Below are 15,008 nucleotides of genomic sequence, written 5' to 3'. Positions count from 1 at the left end.
CTTTATGTTGACACTATATGGCTATGGCTATGTTTATCTTTTCACCTTTCCGTACCATTGACCACAACAATTTACTGACAAAAATATTTACCACTCCATGCAGTGTTATTGAAACAATTAGAACTTTAAATTAATTTTGAAGTTTAAATTTCTCGTAATGCCTCAACGCATCTCATTTCGTATATTGCTACCGTAGAAATCTTGCAGTGAAATTTTTGTATTGCATCAAAATGACAATAATTTAAACATGTATGTCAAATTGACGGAGCGTGGAAAATAGTTGCTATTACAGCAAAGTCGAATCTAAACTAATGAATAAAATACAGGCACAGGCAACGCGCAACGAGATTCTCTTTTCTCAATTTTTGGTTTAACTTAGGAAAAATAATATCTTTGCTTTCTACAAAATAAACTTTAATCGTCGACCAGTTTCGTTACACTGTAACATCATCAGGACTAGTGGAAGCCTAACTAGTCCTGATGATGTTACATTGTAACGAAACTGGTCGACGATTAAAGTTTATTTTGTAGAAAGCAAAGATATTATTTTTCCTAAGTTAAAAATGGAATTCTACAAAGTTAAGGTCTCAACCATTCAGTGCAATTTTTGGTTTATTTTTGGAGGATGTTTCTCTTTATTTTATTAAGAGCATGATGAGGAACATATTGATTAGAATTTCTGTGGGATTTGGTGATAAATTCGAAACACATGCGTGGAAAATTCGTTTTTAAATTTAACTTTTTTTTGTTAGGAAGTAAAGGTTTGAAATATACCCTAAATCTACCGCTTATCACTATATTTCTCTTCTACGTACTGAGAAGGAACACTCCATTGATATCTTCACCCGACCATCCCCTTACATCACCCTTCCTCTCACACTTTTTATCAAAACACCTTTCAGGGGTTTCTATCTTTGATATTTTTGTTGTATACAAGGTATCCTATTCATTTCATTTCTACCTTTTTTCCTGCGCCTGCAAATTTACATACCAATAATGGTGGGGGATTTTTGCTCTTATAAAAATTGCATCTCTGCTAAATCGTTAACATGTTTTCTTCATATCCGCGCTAATTTCTTTGCAAAAACTCACAATTCACTATTCATTGGGCTTTTTAGGGTTTCATATTACTTGATTTTGCATTGCTAAAGAGGGATTTCTCGTGGCTATTTCTTATGTTACATACATTTTTCTTTTTTCAATAGCTCTGTAATTTTATCTTTGCTGTTTGAGATAGAGGAAGAAAGGTAGAGAAAGGGTTAGAGAGAGGAGGAGATACAACAGCGTCTCCCTCTTATTCCAACTAGTGACTATTCTACAACTTCCACCTCATCCCAATTCAGATCAACCGCAGTTTTCACTACTTTTTCGTTTCCTTAGTCCCAGTTGTTCAAGTAGGGCAATAGTGAACCTTTTTAATGGATAGTCATCTCACCGAATTTTCGTTGTTTTAATTTGTGTTATAGTCTTTTCATCATGATTCCTGACATATAGTATACCAAATGTGCCATACAAGAGGAAAAAGGTTCGAATGATAAAATTGATGTTAATGTAATTATTTGCAATGCCACTTAGGGGCATAGAATGCTGAGTCAACTTCATTGAAATGTGAACTTTTTCATTCTTACATTTTGTTCTGATACTGATCAGTAGTTGGCTCCCATGTTGTGCATGTAATTGTGAAAAATTACCTTACGTGATCTAATGTATTCTATTGGCAATACTGATATCATCTGTTATTTTTTTTCTAGCAAAATACGTAATTTTTATACGGCTAGATCTGTGAAGGGAAAAAATCCACCATAGTATTTTTCTAAGAATTATTAGCTCAATTATCATCTCAACTTTTCTTTTCCATATTTTGTTAGCAAAAATCGTTATGGAACTTTCTGTGGTTTATATAATATATACCACATACATAAGTCAGCTTTGTATCGCTGAGCGTTGAATGCCTGGAAGAGTATGTAAATGACATAAGTGTGTTAAGTAATCAGAGAGTTGAACCAGGAAAGTTTTCTGTAGAAATTGAACGTTGAACGTGAAATGAAAGGAATGGGAAGACGTTTTTGATGTTACCTACGTGGAATGGCCGGAAGAAAGATGGAGAATCTTTTGAAAGGATACTACAATGCCTTACTCTCGGGATCTCCGAAGAAAAAGAAGAATTATATACTATTAAAAAAGTGTTCCAGAATGCATGTGTGGATCTTCAGGGTCACGTTTAATATACCCTCAAAGTTCACGGGTACCATATTCGGTCAGGTGTACGTGTCTAAAATGACTGAGTATGAAAAAGTCCGCAAAGTCATAAGGGATAAAAGAAAATTTGAGACGAAAAATAGCAGATTGGATCGCAATGGTCGGAGGTAAGCAGATATTCAGGAACCAACTTAAGGGCTGTAGGAGCCCCATTCAGATACCAACAGTGGCCAACAATCACTGAGCATAAAACATCATAGTAAATTCCTTTAACTAAAGAAAACCATCAAGAGTAGATGGGAAGGAGACATTTTTTTCTAAGGTTATCCAGTTTGCCTTTCCAAAAGGCTTTGAAAGAGAATTATGGTAAAAACATGGTCACCCTTTTAAGATACCATGGGAAAAAATTAGCAAAAAAAGGGCATAGAAGAAGAAGGATGGAGTATTAACAAAAACGGGCAACTGAACAAAGTTAGATAAACTGTCGGTTTAAAGAAAGTGGCCAGAGTAAGATTCGTTTCACGGGAGAGGATAATATACTAGGGAAGAAAGAGAAGAAACGTTAGAAATTAAGGATAAAATCCAATCGAAACGATGAGAAATTGAGAATATTTAGAAGACGGGGAGGCCAGGGTGTAAGGATCTTGTATAATTATGGTGGTTATTTATGCAATGATCCATGATTATATAAGGATTTGGAAAGATTGACGCAGCCTATGAGATTTCGAGGTACCAAAATGAAACGCGGTGAATGATACAGTAGAGTCCGTGAAAAAAACACCGATGGAGATTAAGAATTTGAAAAACTGTTTTAAGCTAAGATAAAGGCAACGATCTGAACTTTGAACGATTATCGTTCGCCACCGTTTTCATCCAGAAAAAAATAAATGATAAAATAAATGCATCAGATGTGCGTATAGAAGGAGAAAAAAATCAGTTTAATGATTTTTGCTAATAAGAGAAGGAGAACTGGAGAACATGAATAACGTATTGCCTTAGAAAATAGGAGAAACAAATACTACCTGAAAAGAACAAAAAAACAAGCGTATGGTCCGTGAAAGAAGGACAAAAATGAAAATATAGATATTAATATTGGAGATCAGAAGTTAGAATTGAGTGTTTGTTTCTCTATTTTAATTCTAAAAGTTTATGGCAGAGGGAAGTAAAACCAAATTATTTGGCAATCAGGACCTGGAAAAATGAAAGAAACAATTGGTGGAAGATCCAAGGTGTGCTTCCAGCAGGAAGGATAACCAACCGCCGGAAGGGCAAGCCAACAAGTCGAGTGGCACGTCATTAAAACATATGGCTGCTCTTCGTGGTAAAGAGGCATGCAAGGCTACAGAAGGAAGGAGAGGGGTGTAGGCATTGGGAATGTGTGCTAGAGGAGAATGATGAAGTTTGAAAGGACAGATTGTATAGCTTACAAAAAACTTCAAGACCAGAAGGTAAAATGCTGATGAAAACTGAATCTGATGACTGAATCCCGAGAACGGGAGTTTCTCGGACCCAAACGAATACACCATAATCTGATGGAGGCAGTGGTCACAACAGAGCTCACTACAGATCGTAGGACGAAGTATTTGGAACGCCTAACGAGAGATATCAATGAAAAAAGTATTATGTAAACATAGGAGCTACCCGGTAGACGAATTGATTAAAGAGTTCCGTCAACATGCAAATGAACTCAGCTGTCGGTCACCTCTCATAACAATTAACGTCTACCACTTCTAGGCGCGTCAGCAATGTAAACATCATGGGTTAACAGATTGATAACCCAAGATAATAACTTACATAAAGCAATAATTACTTTTTTCCTATTATAGATATATAGTAATCGGTCTTTATTTGGGCGAAATTGAGACCAAATGGTCCATTCTTCAAATTTAACTCATATGAGATGAGAAAAATAAAGTTTAGGTTGGCGGAGCACGTTAATCATACATAACTTACCGACTAATTGTACGAATAGAGTGATTGAAATCTAAATTAAGAGCTAGTGACCGAAGAAAATAAATAGAAATAACACAATATGTTATAAGCTATTTGGCCGAATAAGCTGTGATTTACGGTTTTATAGCTTGATTCCATCATTTCAGTGTGATTGGCGCAGAACATATTTAGAACTGAATGGTGACAATCCAAAACAAAGTGGAGATTTTTAGTGTAAGGAGTTGACCTGATAGTCAGATACGTGCGAGTATAATTTGTTCCTCTTTTTAGGAAATTCTGACGAAAAATATTGCATAAATTAAAATAAAATGTTAAATGTACAGGGTTGTACAGGGTTGTTGTAATATGTTTAAGGCAGAATATCATCTTTTAGTTATGAAATGTACTTTACACTTCAATTGTTCAAATTGATAATATTATCATAACCATAAGCGATTGACACTTAGGATTTAGGAGGAAATGTGGTCTAATAATTGGCATATCCACAATCATTTTGAAAAAAGGCCTCAACAATCGATTACCTACTATTTTTAAACTTAAGATTATTTGCATATCTTAAGTTTGAACCGAGGAAAAAAGATTCGAAAAAATGGGCATCAAAAAAGGGTTATTTGTGGTTGTAACAAAATATAATCATCTCAAGAAATTTGATGAAAATGTTGAATATAGAATTTATAACTGCTCAGCTTAATATTGTTAAGCTACCGTCTCCAACAATTTCAATGGTGTTGGTTCTCACAGACACACACAAAGCCAATCTCCGTGGATTCCACGGAAATATTCCAAATTTCTTCAGACAGCTTGAAGAAGTGAATTTCCGTTGAAGTTCCAAAGTTGTTTTTGTCGTGAAGACGACGACATTCCCTACACTGCGCAAATTGTAATGAAAATGCGTAATTATGCGTCAAACTTCAAGAAAAAATCTTTCTGCATTAATGCTTAAAATTAAGAGAAATATTTTATTGAAAGTTTAATATGATATTATATTTTATACATTTGAAAAAACGAAAACACGTATGATTTTTATCAAATGATTATAGTGAAAGCAATATAATTTTCATAATCATATAAACTATTATCTGGGCCAATTTCTTTCGGTATAAGTGTGCCAAATGTTTCCTGAAAGAGCGGAAAAAGCTCTATCTACGTCAAAAGAATGACTCAGCCATATTTAAGGAAAGCAATTTCATAGTTGAAACAGTGGTTATCTCCAGGCTAGATCATTCCTTCAACACTGTGCGTGAGCTATGATTAATTTCGAGCGCCAGGTTGCCAAATTCTTAATTTTTGTATCTCTGGTCACCGCGAAATTCCAGTGGAACATATTCTGAAAAGAAACGTCTGGCTAGGAGTATCTAAAAACACGCATCGACAAACACAATCCTCTTTTTCATTCACTTGATATCATATTAGCAAATGGAAAGATATTATTTTTTCAAGTTAACTGGAAAATGGAGACAGGAACAAAAATACTCTTGGGCTAATTCTCAGATTCGAGATTCCCAATTAGGTATCTGGATGGAGTACTATAGGGGCTCCATTGCGAGAGATAAAAGAAGATTTCCCCATTATATTTTTCTAATATAATTTCTGAGGCAGTGATAATCCCGCTGTAAACTTGGATCCAAAATCGGTGTTGCTAGAATTCGTTTCTTACCTGCATGCAGTTATTTAATTTCAAAATTTAAAATACCCAAAATTAACGTCTTTGTTTAATTACTATCTATTTTAATGAGAAATTAATATACTTGGGGGATGATTCATTTCCCTTTGAATAAGTATATTCCAAAAATAAAAATAACCACTTCCACAAAAGCTTCCTCATAAAATCAGATAGATACGGTATTGTCGATACCTTGAAAAAATTTATTTTAATATATATATATATATTAAAAAGCCATAAACACAGTAATCAACCCGAAGGTCGCTTTGGTAGGAGATGGTAGAGTTCACTCAATAATAAGCCCGACGGCGTGTGAAATTCATACATTAGGGTAGGAGGGCCAGCTGCTTTTCCTGTGTTGGTTATTGTTTCCCAGGTAGATATTTTATCCGGAAAATCACAACCCTTCTGTGGAGGTATATATATAAATGTAATCTTATCATTAATCTGATATTATAATCTTCAGATTCTGAAGATGGCTGCCTATAAATTTGAGGATAAAGTAAAACCTCTTCACAATATTGTAAAATCCAGCCAGCATACTTGTGATAAATCCTAGCAAAGTTTTACCAAATAAATCTTATGAAAAGGTTATATTATGTCAAAATTAAGAGTCAATAAGAATCTAGAGGATTACCCTTTTTCTCTTTTCATAGGTGTCGAAGTTTAAGTCAACTTAAGGTATCCCTCAACTGTCGCTATGCGGATACCTCTGTTGCCTACTAAGTTCTCGTGCTTCTGAAGGTGGCATGGTGACATTTTATTTGGTGCAGAATGAGATTAGTTATTGCTCGGATAAATGTATGGCACTTTGTATCTTCAGTACGAGTGGAGTTGACGTGTAGCCCGAGCGACTCTTATGTTTACAATAATCAGTTTGGAGCTCTAAATCCTTGTTGTAGATACTCGAGAAGGAATACGTATTACGTCGGCGGCAGCAGCGGAGTTCCTGTAACAAAAATATTTGCCTATTGGCGCATGTGTATGCTGTCAGTTAATACCTTTACTCGGTGTTTAACTTCCGTCAATAGAAGTTTCAAAGGAGATTAGTGAATTTGAATAATTGAGACTGTTTTTAGAAAAAGGATTCTTTCTACACATGGCAAATAATTTCATTGGCGGCAGAAAATATTTTATCGATGGGGTAACTAAAGTAATTTCGGATTTTCCGGGTTTGGTTCCCTGGTAAGTATTCTCTACCCTAAGGTGCAGTAGTTTTTCAATTTAATTTACTTTCTTGTGTATATCTATCCTATATATACCTATGTAACGACTAATTTGGTTGTTCTTAATTAATTATTTAAAATTTCATTGGAAGTTGACTTACTAATTGATATGAACTTTCAACACTTGGTTATTTTCGATGGGGAGGAAATAAATTTAATCAAGGGATCCTTAGAGGATCGACGATACAAAAGCCTGTGTTTCGTTTGTCCAGCGACATATACGTACATGCATACATCCACTGGATTCTTTCTTAAGCAGAGCCTACATTGAGCGGAACAGTGTTATCCGGAAAATTGTGTTGCTTCCGGCATACCTTCTCAGGTTTGAGTGCATACCGGCGTCTTCTTCAACGGTGACTGCTTAACGCGAAACCAAATCGATTTCTACATAAAGCAATCTTTTTTCTACGAAACTACCATTTGAAGTTCCAGGGAAATGTTTCATCTCGTTCAGGCCAAATTACCAACCATCAACCTCACTCCTGTAAACAAACCTTACAAAGGGATTCGCCCTGGTCGTTCATCCGTTTTTGCGAAGGGACTTATCAAACAATTTTAGTTTCTTTACGCATTTGCAGTCAACTCTTATACAACTATTACGGATCACCTAGAATATGTCAGCTGAAAGTGATTATCAAGATGGCGAACAAATTATTCATTGCTCTCGGATAGGCGCAAGAGATTCATTCCTCCCTTAGCTTTAAGTTATTCAGAGTTTATGATGCAACAAGATCAAAGTTGCCTGAGCAAATAAGAACAACTAAGGAGTTGGAAAAAAGTATTTTCTAAAGTATAAGTACAATGTTAAAATTTCAAGAAATAGAAGTAATCTATATTCAGTAACGATTTCGAAAATCCAAACACTACTAATCCAAATCCTACTAATTTCAATCAAAAATATAAAAATTCCTCTCAGCAAAAATTAAGACTTATATGCCAACATATTAATATAATATTTTGGTTAGGATTTGTGATGACAAGATTGAGGAAGGAGGATACATTCTTTTGATTTCTTCAGAAATACCACATGGACATACTTACACACCCAGCTTAATACGTAAAAATAATGTATCCTGAGCACTGCCCATCGTGCCTTAACTTAGAGAGACAGAGGAAATAGGATTCATGGAAATAAAATATAATTATATTTTCCGCGATTTATTAATTTCATTTGGTTTTCATTTAATCATTACATTGCAAAATAACGCCCATTTGGTCACTCACTGTGGCTTATCGAGCGAAAAGATATCACAACCTCTACTGATAGCCCAGGATGAAATATATCCCTATTCCATCAGCGAAATGTAATTCGAATCGAGTATACCGAAAAATTCAACACGATTTCACGACACAAATTACAAAAATACTACTTTATAACTGAATTTTTTAAATGGGCGTTGTTATCGAGTCAATTTTAAAAAGTAAACCCAACTACTTTCCATGGTCACAATATTTTTAAACTGGCTTCATCGTCCTATTCCGTACCTAAAGTCTTTTAACTGATATGTACAACACGAATTATTTTTGGTTCATTTAATTTTACAAAATATACATACACAAAAGAGTAATCAAGAGTTGAATAAGCTAATTTCTTGCTATGTCATAGCTCTCTCCCAATGAGAGAATGATGATTCCTCAGTCACCTTTCACCAGCCGGAGCAATAAACCAAGCACGTTGTCTGTTATTGTCGATCTAAGGTAGAAGTTCCAGATTATCAAGCATCGTCCTTTGACGCTGTAGTTGGCTTGCTTTCAGTTGGCTTTTAAACAAGGTCACATTACACTAAAATATTGATCCTTCAAATCGGGATCCGTAATCCTCACTGGTACACAGATAAGCACACACACTCACAAACTCTCTGTAATATCCATTACAATCGTGCTGACCCGACCCTCATGTACCAAGTTTGGCCAAAGTAGCATGTGATATCTCAGTAATTATTCGGGGGACATATAATTCCTTGGAAGTTCAAGTCTAGCAAATGTTCTACTAAAACGAAGAATCTCTCCTAGACTTCTCACAACTCCATTTAAATGTGGAGACAGCTGCGGCTACAAGGAAGCTCTAAACAGCGCCCCCGCAGCATTCTGTATACTGTTCACCAGCAGCTTTACAGCTGCATGTTAGTAGATCCCAGGCAAGCATCACTTTCACTAGTACGGTCTCCAGACGGTCTTTTGCGTGTAGCCGCTGGCACTTGAACAGGATGATATAACTGTTGACTGCCTCGGGCTTCCATCACCACTGCCCGTCCCGCTGACCTCTCCAGCCGTGCTGCCCTCACCAACCGGCTCAGCAGCCTCTGGCTTTGCCCCCTTCTTCTGCTCCACAGTCATCAGCGACAAGGGGCGTACTTGACGGAACGCGGAGCCAATACCTTCGTCACTGTCGTAGTCTCGGGGAGTGACGGGTGTCCGCCCGGGTGACTCGCCTTTGTGCTCGGCCCGCGATGGGGAAGGATGACCAGTGGTAGCCGAAGGAGCCGAGGGTGCGGGCGCCGCTTCCGGCTCGGGGCGGGGCCGGGTAAAGGCCACTGGAGAGGTAGGTGGTGGAGGAGGCAAGGGAGGTGGCGGTGGCAGGGTCGAGTGGAGTTTTTCCGTGGGGGCAAGGGTCATCGGGCGAGGCGCGAGTGGGTCCGTGGATACAGCGTGGTGGTGGTAGGAGCTAAGGATGGAAGGTGTGGGTAGGTATGGAGGAAAGGCCGTACCATTGGGGCCAAGGAAGTAGTCCCCCGGCCTCCCGTCTCCTGTGATGGCAGACGAAGAACCTGAGGAAACAAATGAACATGTAAATGAACATCTGGGAAAGATAAGTATGTATTCATGTATATAATGTATATAAACGAATAAGCTAGATAGCGCTAGCGAACAAAAACACAGAGAAACACACACAAATGAAACTAACACGTATTCCAAATTTTCGGTGGTCACACCACCTTACCCCACATGTACACACACACACACACACATATATATATATATATATATATATATATATATATATATATATATATATATATATATATATAAACCATAAACACAGTAATCAACCCGAAGGATAACCGGCACAGGGAAAGGAACTCTACCATCACCTACAAAACCGACCTTCGGGTTAATTACCGTGTATATATATATATATATATATATATATATATATATATATATATATATATATATATATATATATATATATATATATATATGTATTTAAAACTTATGTGAAAATCTCATGGATGTAAATAATAATGTATGGGTTAGTCTAGGGGGTAGAGCGTTGGACTACTGACCGGAGGGTCCCGGGTTCAATTCCCAATTCCCGGGCAAGGCACTCTGGGCACCTGCAGCTCCACCCAAGCTATGTGATTTTTCGGGAACCAGGTCTTCCTGGGAAACCATAACCGGCAAGGGAAAGGAACTGGCCCCCCTACCCTGATGTGTGAATTTCACACGCCGTCGGGCTTAGTACTGGGTGGACTCTACCATCACCTACCAAACCGACCTTCGGGTTGATTACTGTGTTTATGGTTTTTTTTATGAAGTTAGCACTGGCGAACCTAGACAGAAACACAACACACTCCTTCCTAAGGATCTCCAGTTTCTTCCTTCTCTTCCTGGAGAAAGGTGGCTTGTAACACCGAAAATTCAAAAATGGGTGAGTTTCTTACCCAGTACTAAGCCCGACGGCGTGTGAAATTCACACATCAGGGTAGGGGGGCCAGTTTCTTTCCCTGTGTCGGTTATGGTTTCCCAGGAAGAGCTGGTACCCGAAAAATCACATAGCTTGGGTGGAGCTGTAGGTGCCCAGAGACTTGCCCGGGAATCGTCCCCGGGGCCCCCCGGTCAGTAGTCCAAAGCTCTACCTCCTGGACTACCGCGACCCACACACATATATATATATATATATATATATATATATATATATATATATATATATATATATATATATGTGTATATATATGTGTATATATATGTGTATATATATGTGTATATATATATATATGTATTATATATATATATCTATCTATATATATGTATTATATATATATAATACATATATATATATATATATATATATATATATATATATATATATATATATATATATATACACACACACACACTCATAATACATACAAAACGAAGGGGTGATATGAGGTTGGCCACCACAGACATAAGTAGAAAGATAAATAAGGACGCTGACAAGATTTAAGAAATTTTCGAAGTGAAGTAAGAATTCCTCTTGTCCGCAGAATAAACTGGTGGGGCCACTTAAAATTTCCGAATACATGTGTGCCCTTTTAATGCTTCTATCTATGTTTGTGCTGGCCAACTCCATTTCCCTCCTTCGTTTGATTAATCATTCACATCCATGAGACTTCCGTGGAATATAAATACGTATACATGTGTGTGTGTGTGTAATATTTATATATACACACACTCACTCATACACACACAAACAGACACATACTTGAGCATATGCTGGAGCACGGGCAGACGTGCACACTTACACAGACACAAATGCTTAAAGTAAGCTGCTTTTCAAGGTTTATCATGAATAGTAATAAACGGTAATTAATGTGGCTGGGCCCATTTTCTATCCTACAGAATGGCGACTCGTTAAGTATCCCTGCGTGTTATTACATATACATATATTTAACACACTTCCGGCTGCCGCAGTGGCTGGTGATGTGTTGATACCTATACCAGCCATGAAGGAGATAAAAATATACATAAGGATAAGGAACATTAAGGAAATTATTCCATTCAAGATAGTAGAATTATCCTTATAATATGGGTTAATTTTAAAGTGATTAATTAGTAGCTAGCATTATGTCAGGCCATTGCCGATAAAGGTGTATTACATAAGTGATGTAGAACATTCCCGAATCGGTTTATAGCTGCCTAGGAACATGTGTAATTAGCATTCCTCCTTCCTATCCCCTTTTGAATGTCACTGTAAGTAAAGCTGTGTTTTCCGTCCTATATTTGGCTACCAATTCTTAATTGTTCATGCATCTTTTATTTATTAGCTATGACGGCTTTATTGCCGCAACCGTTTTCTCATGAATGGACTGGGAAACGCTATTGCAAAATATATTTTACCCCTCCATCGGCAATGATTCATATTTAGTCTGATGTCAATGGAGAAGACGCCGCGTCAAATTTTGCACATCAAGCACAGTCTCCGCGCTCCATCCGCTACACCTTCCCCTCCTTCATTCCCTCCCACCTCAATCCGCCGCCGCTTGCTTTTCTCCCCACCCCAATTGCCTAAGCCATTCCCCGCGGGTCTTAGGAATTACCTTCCATCAGCTGAAATCCATCCACGGGGCTCGCTTAATCCGATTTGAGGACTTAAGCTATAGCGTGAGTGGGGGGAAAGGGAAGTGAGGTTCTGGGAAAGGGGGCGATGAGGGAAGAGGGGGTTGGTTGTCACGGGGAGGAGGCGCAGTGGGATGTGAATCCCCTCGACCCGATGGCAACAAACCCTTTCCGCCCTTCACCGCCCACGGAGGCGCGGCCCCCACCGCATACCCATTCCTCGCTGCCCAGGGCCAGCCCACCCCCCTCTGGCGCCTACCCACCCACAAAATAGGGCGGCAGGGGTGTATGAATCATTGGAAGTGACGTCAAAGCAGGCGGGAGCTTCCCATGGCCACCTCGGTTCCCACAGTGGTGGCGAGTACTTTAAGCACAAGATGGGAACCTCAGGAGTGCGAAGCCATGGATGACTTTGAAGGCATTTGGTGGCTAGGTCACAAAACCCATGTGTTTCACAGCGGTCTGTTTAGAGCACACTCCGGCGCGTCGCGACGAAAGCAAGGTAAATGGACTTCTATTTACTCGACAGGGCAATAGGGGAGCCATTGTTTTCAATGAAGGTGCTCAGGTAACTGTCGTGGTGGAAAGATGACCAAGACGGCGAGAATTTAGGGACGTGATGTCTTTCCCTGTTAGCACGAATTTTTCATTTGTCTCGTTTGGCGTAGTGCAACACATATGAACGGTTACGACGGTAAGCCGTTGCCTCCGTAAACATTTGCAAGCTAGTAAGCGCTATAGTGCCATCATAAGTTATGATGGTTTAAAAGCAGTAGGGAAGCACACGGACGCTGGTAGCTTAGGTATGCGTATCCAATAGTTCAAATTTTTTTATCAATTTGCTGTTTTAGAATAGAGTATATTTTGCGTATTAAACATAAAATGTGTTCAGAAATGCTTTGGGACAAGCAGATGACCACTCGGTATTCCATTCGCAGTCTCCAAATTGCGACCATTTCAGTTTTGAAGTTTAAATCATATAACAAGAGTAAACCTTCAGTCGGTGTTCACGTGTGTGATATCAGTTCCTACGGATTTATAGACAATTTACCGTTGTATCCTACAAGCATTCTCGTGGTACGAATAACACAAATATCAAAAGTCCTCAAATGTTTGCTATGAATTAATTACTCACTGAAAGGAAAAAATGGCACTGGGAACGTGAATGCCAACCGTCCAGTCCCTATCACTAAACGTAGACGGGTGCTATCGAATTTGAAAAATAAAATTGAGCGCATTGAAGATAATGCGTTTTACACGTATTTTTTTCAGCAAATGATTTGAACCCCGAATATCTCTACTGAAAGTCCATTCTGAACCATATGTATATTCAAAGCTTGCTGTGCATTCAGCAATATCTAACATCTAAAAGGTGTTATGGTGGGAAATATAAATTTCATATCTGTATTCATTCATCCTATTTAAAGGCTTCAGAATGAAGTGCTCAACATAAGATCTCCCTGGAGACGTGTGATGAATTATGCGCCGAGGGGGAGGGGGTGAGGAAACCTTCACCGCGTGCCGTGATCATTACTTACCTTTCCCGATCGAACAGGCACCCGGAAGCTTGCAGGACGTTAAGTCCGGCCTTCGGAAGTAGTCCCAGTTGTAAGCCGCCGTGACGTAGGCAGCCGCAGGGTCCAGCCACTGAGGTGGCATCATGGCGGCAAACGTCCCGAAGGCAGAAGGGTGCTGCCCGGGGAGAAGGTGGTGGAGTCCTGCAGACGAAGAAATGATGATCGTTCAGAAGATATTCAACCGAATACAAATTTTTGCTTCCCACACTAAGACACTCATTTAACGAGGACTTAGTTTTTCCTCCCTTCACTTCCGATTCGATGGAAGCGGGAGGACTACTCATTTCCAAAAAAATTATGTACCATAAATTCGTCATTATGTTAGATCAGGAAATTAGTAATTGGTTTAAGATCCAAATGAAAGTTGTCCCAAGAGTAAAATGAAACGGATTATTTTAAATGAATTTGCTGAAGGGTTTCGGTGACATAAAAAAAGAAATGGGTAAAAACGTACAGTGGCATCAAAAACCAATTGCTACTTCAGTGCCTAGGAAGGGAAACCCTCAGCATCGTGTTTTTTTTATCATATGAATTTTTCCTATAAGTAAGTATATATCTTTAATACCCAAGTAAACCTATTGAATTAAATGAATACATCTCTTTTGAACAAACGGTTAGACTAATCGTTAACTTATCTTTTGATTTGAATCCTCTTGTTATTTTTTCTGAGTTTAGTAAATGATCAATCCAGTATCTCGCTGTTTCCTGAACAGTCACAGAGGTTCGAGGTAATAGGCGACGGAATATCGAAAAACATTTATAGAAAGAGGTGGGAATCAAAAAATGGGTGGATTTATGGAAAGGGGTGGGTGGGTGATCATGATAATGGCGAATCCTTTCTCGTCACTTAACCATGGTTTGAGTCGATCATACCGTGCTTAGCTATGCCCGAAAAGCAATTTGAGTCTGCATCAGAGGGACAATTCCCTGCCGCACTATAACCCCAAGGTTCCCCAAGCAACCTTAATCCATCGCTAATCATCTTGTCTACCTTCTTCCCCATTTAAGCAAAGGTTAGCCTAAAATGTAGAATTTTCTATCGGCAGTTTTTCTCAGTGCATCTTGTTT

General features: G+C 38.4%; 1 protein-coding gene across 1 annotated transcript in view; it reads right to left on the bottom strand.

Moving 5' to 3' along the window:
• Positions 1-8,198: 8,198 nt before the first annotated feature.
• Positions 8,199-15,008, bottom strand: part of LOC139685792 (segmentation protein Runt-like) — a 51,766-nt gene continuing 44,956 nt past the window's right edge. The window contains exons 3-4 of the mRNA XM_071582909.1: positions 13,902-14,081; positions 8,199-9,809 (exon numbers count right to left, since the gene is read on the bottom strand). Coding sequence (XP_071439010.1) covers positions 9,196-9,809; positions 13,902-14,081 — 794 coding nt within the window. The 3' untranslated portion in view covers positions 8,199-9,195. The remainder of the gene's footprint in view (positions 9,810-13,901; positions 14,082-15,008) is intronic.

This window comes from Hetaerina americana, unplaced genomic scaffold (assembly GCF_022747635.1).
Source record: "Hetaerina americana unplaced genomic scaffold, ioHetAmer1.1.p SCAF_12, whole genome shotgun sequence".
Classification (NCBI taxonomy): domain Eukaryota; kingdom Metazoa; phylum Arthropoda; class Insecta; order Odonata; family Calopterygidae; genus Hetaerina; species Hetaerina americana.
Note: the sequence above shows the minus strand (reverse complement) of the source record. Positions and strands in the feature narration are given on the sequence as shown.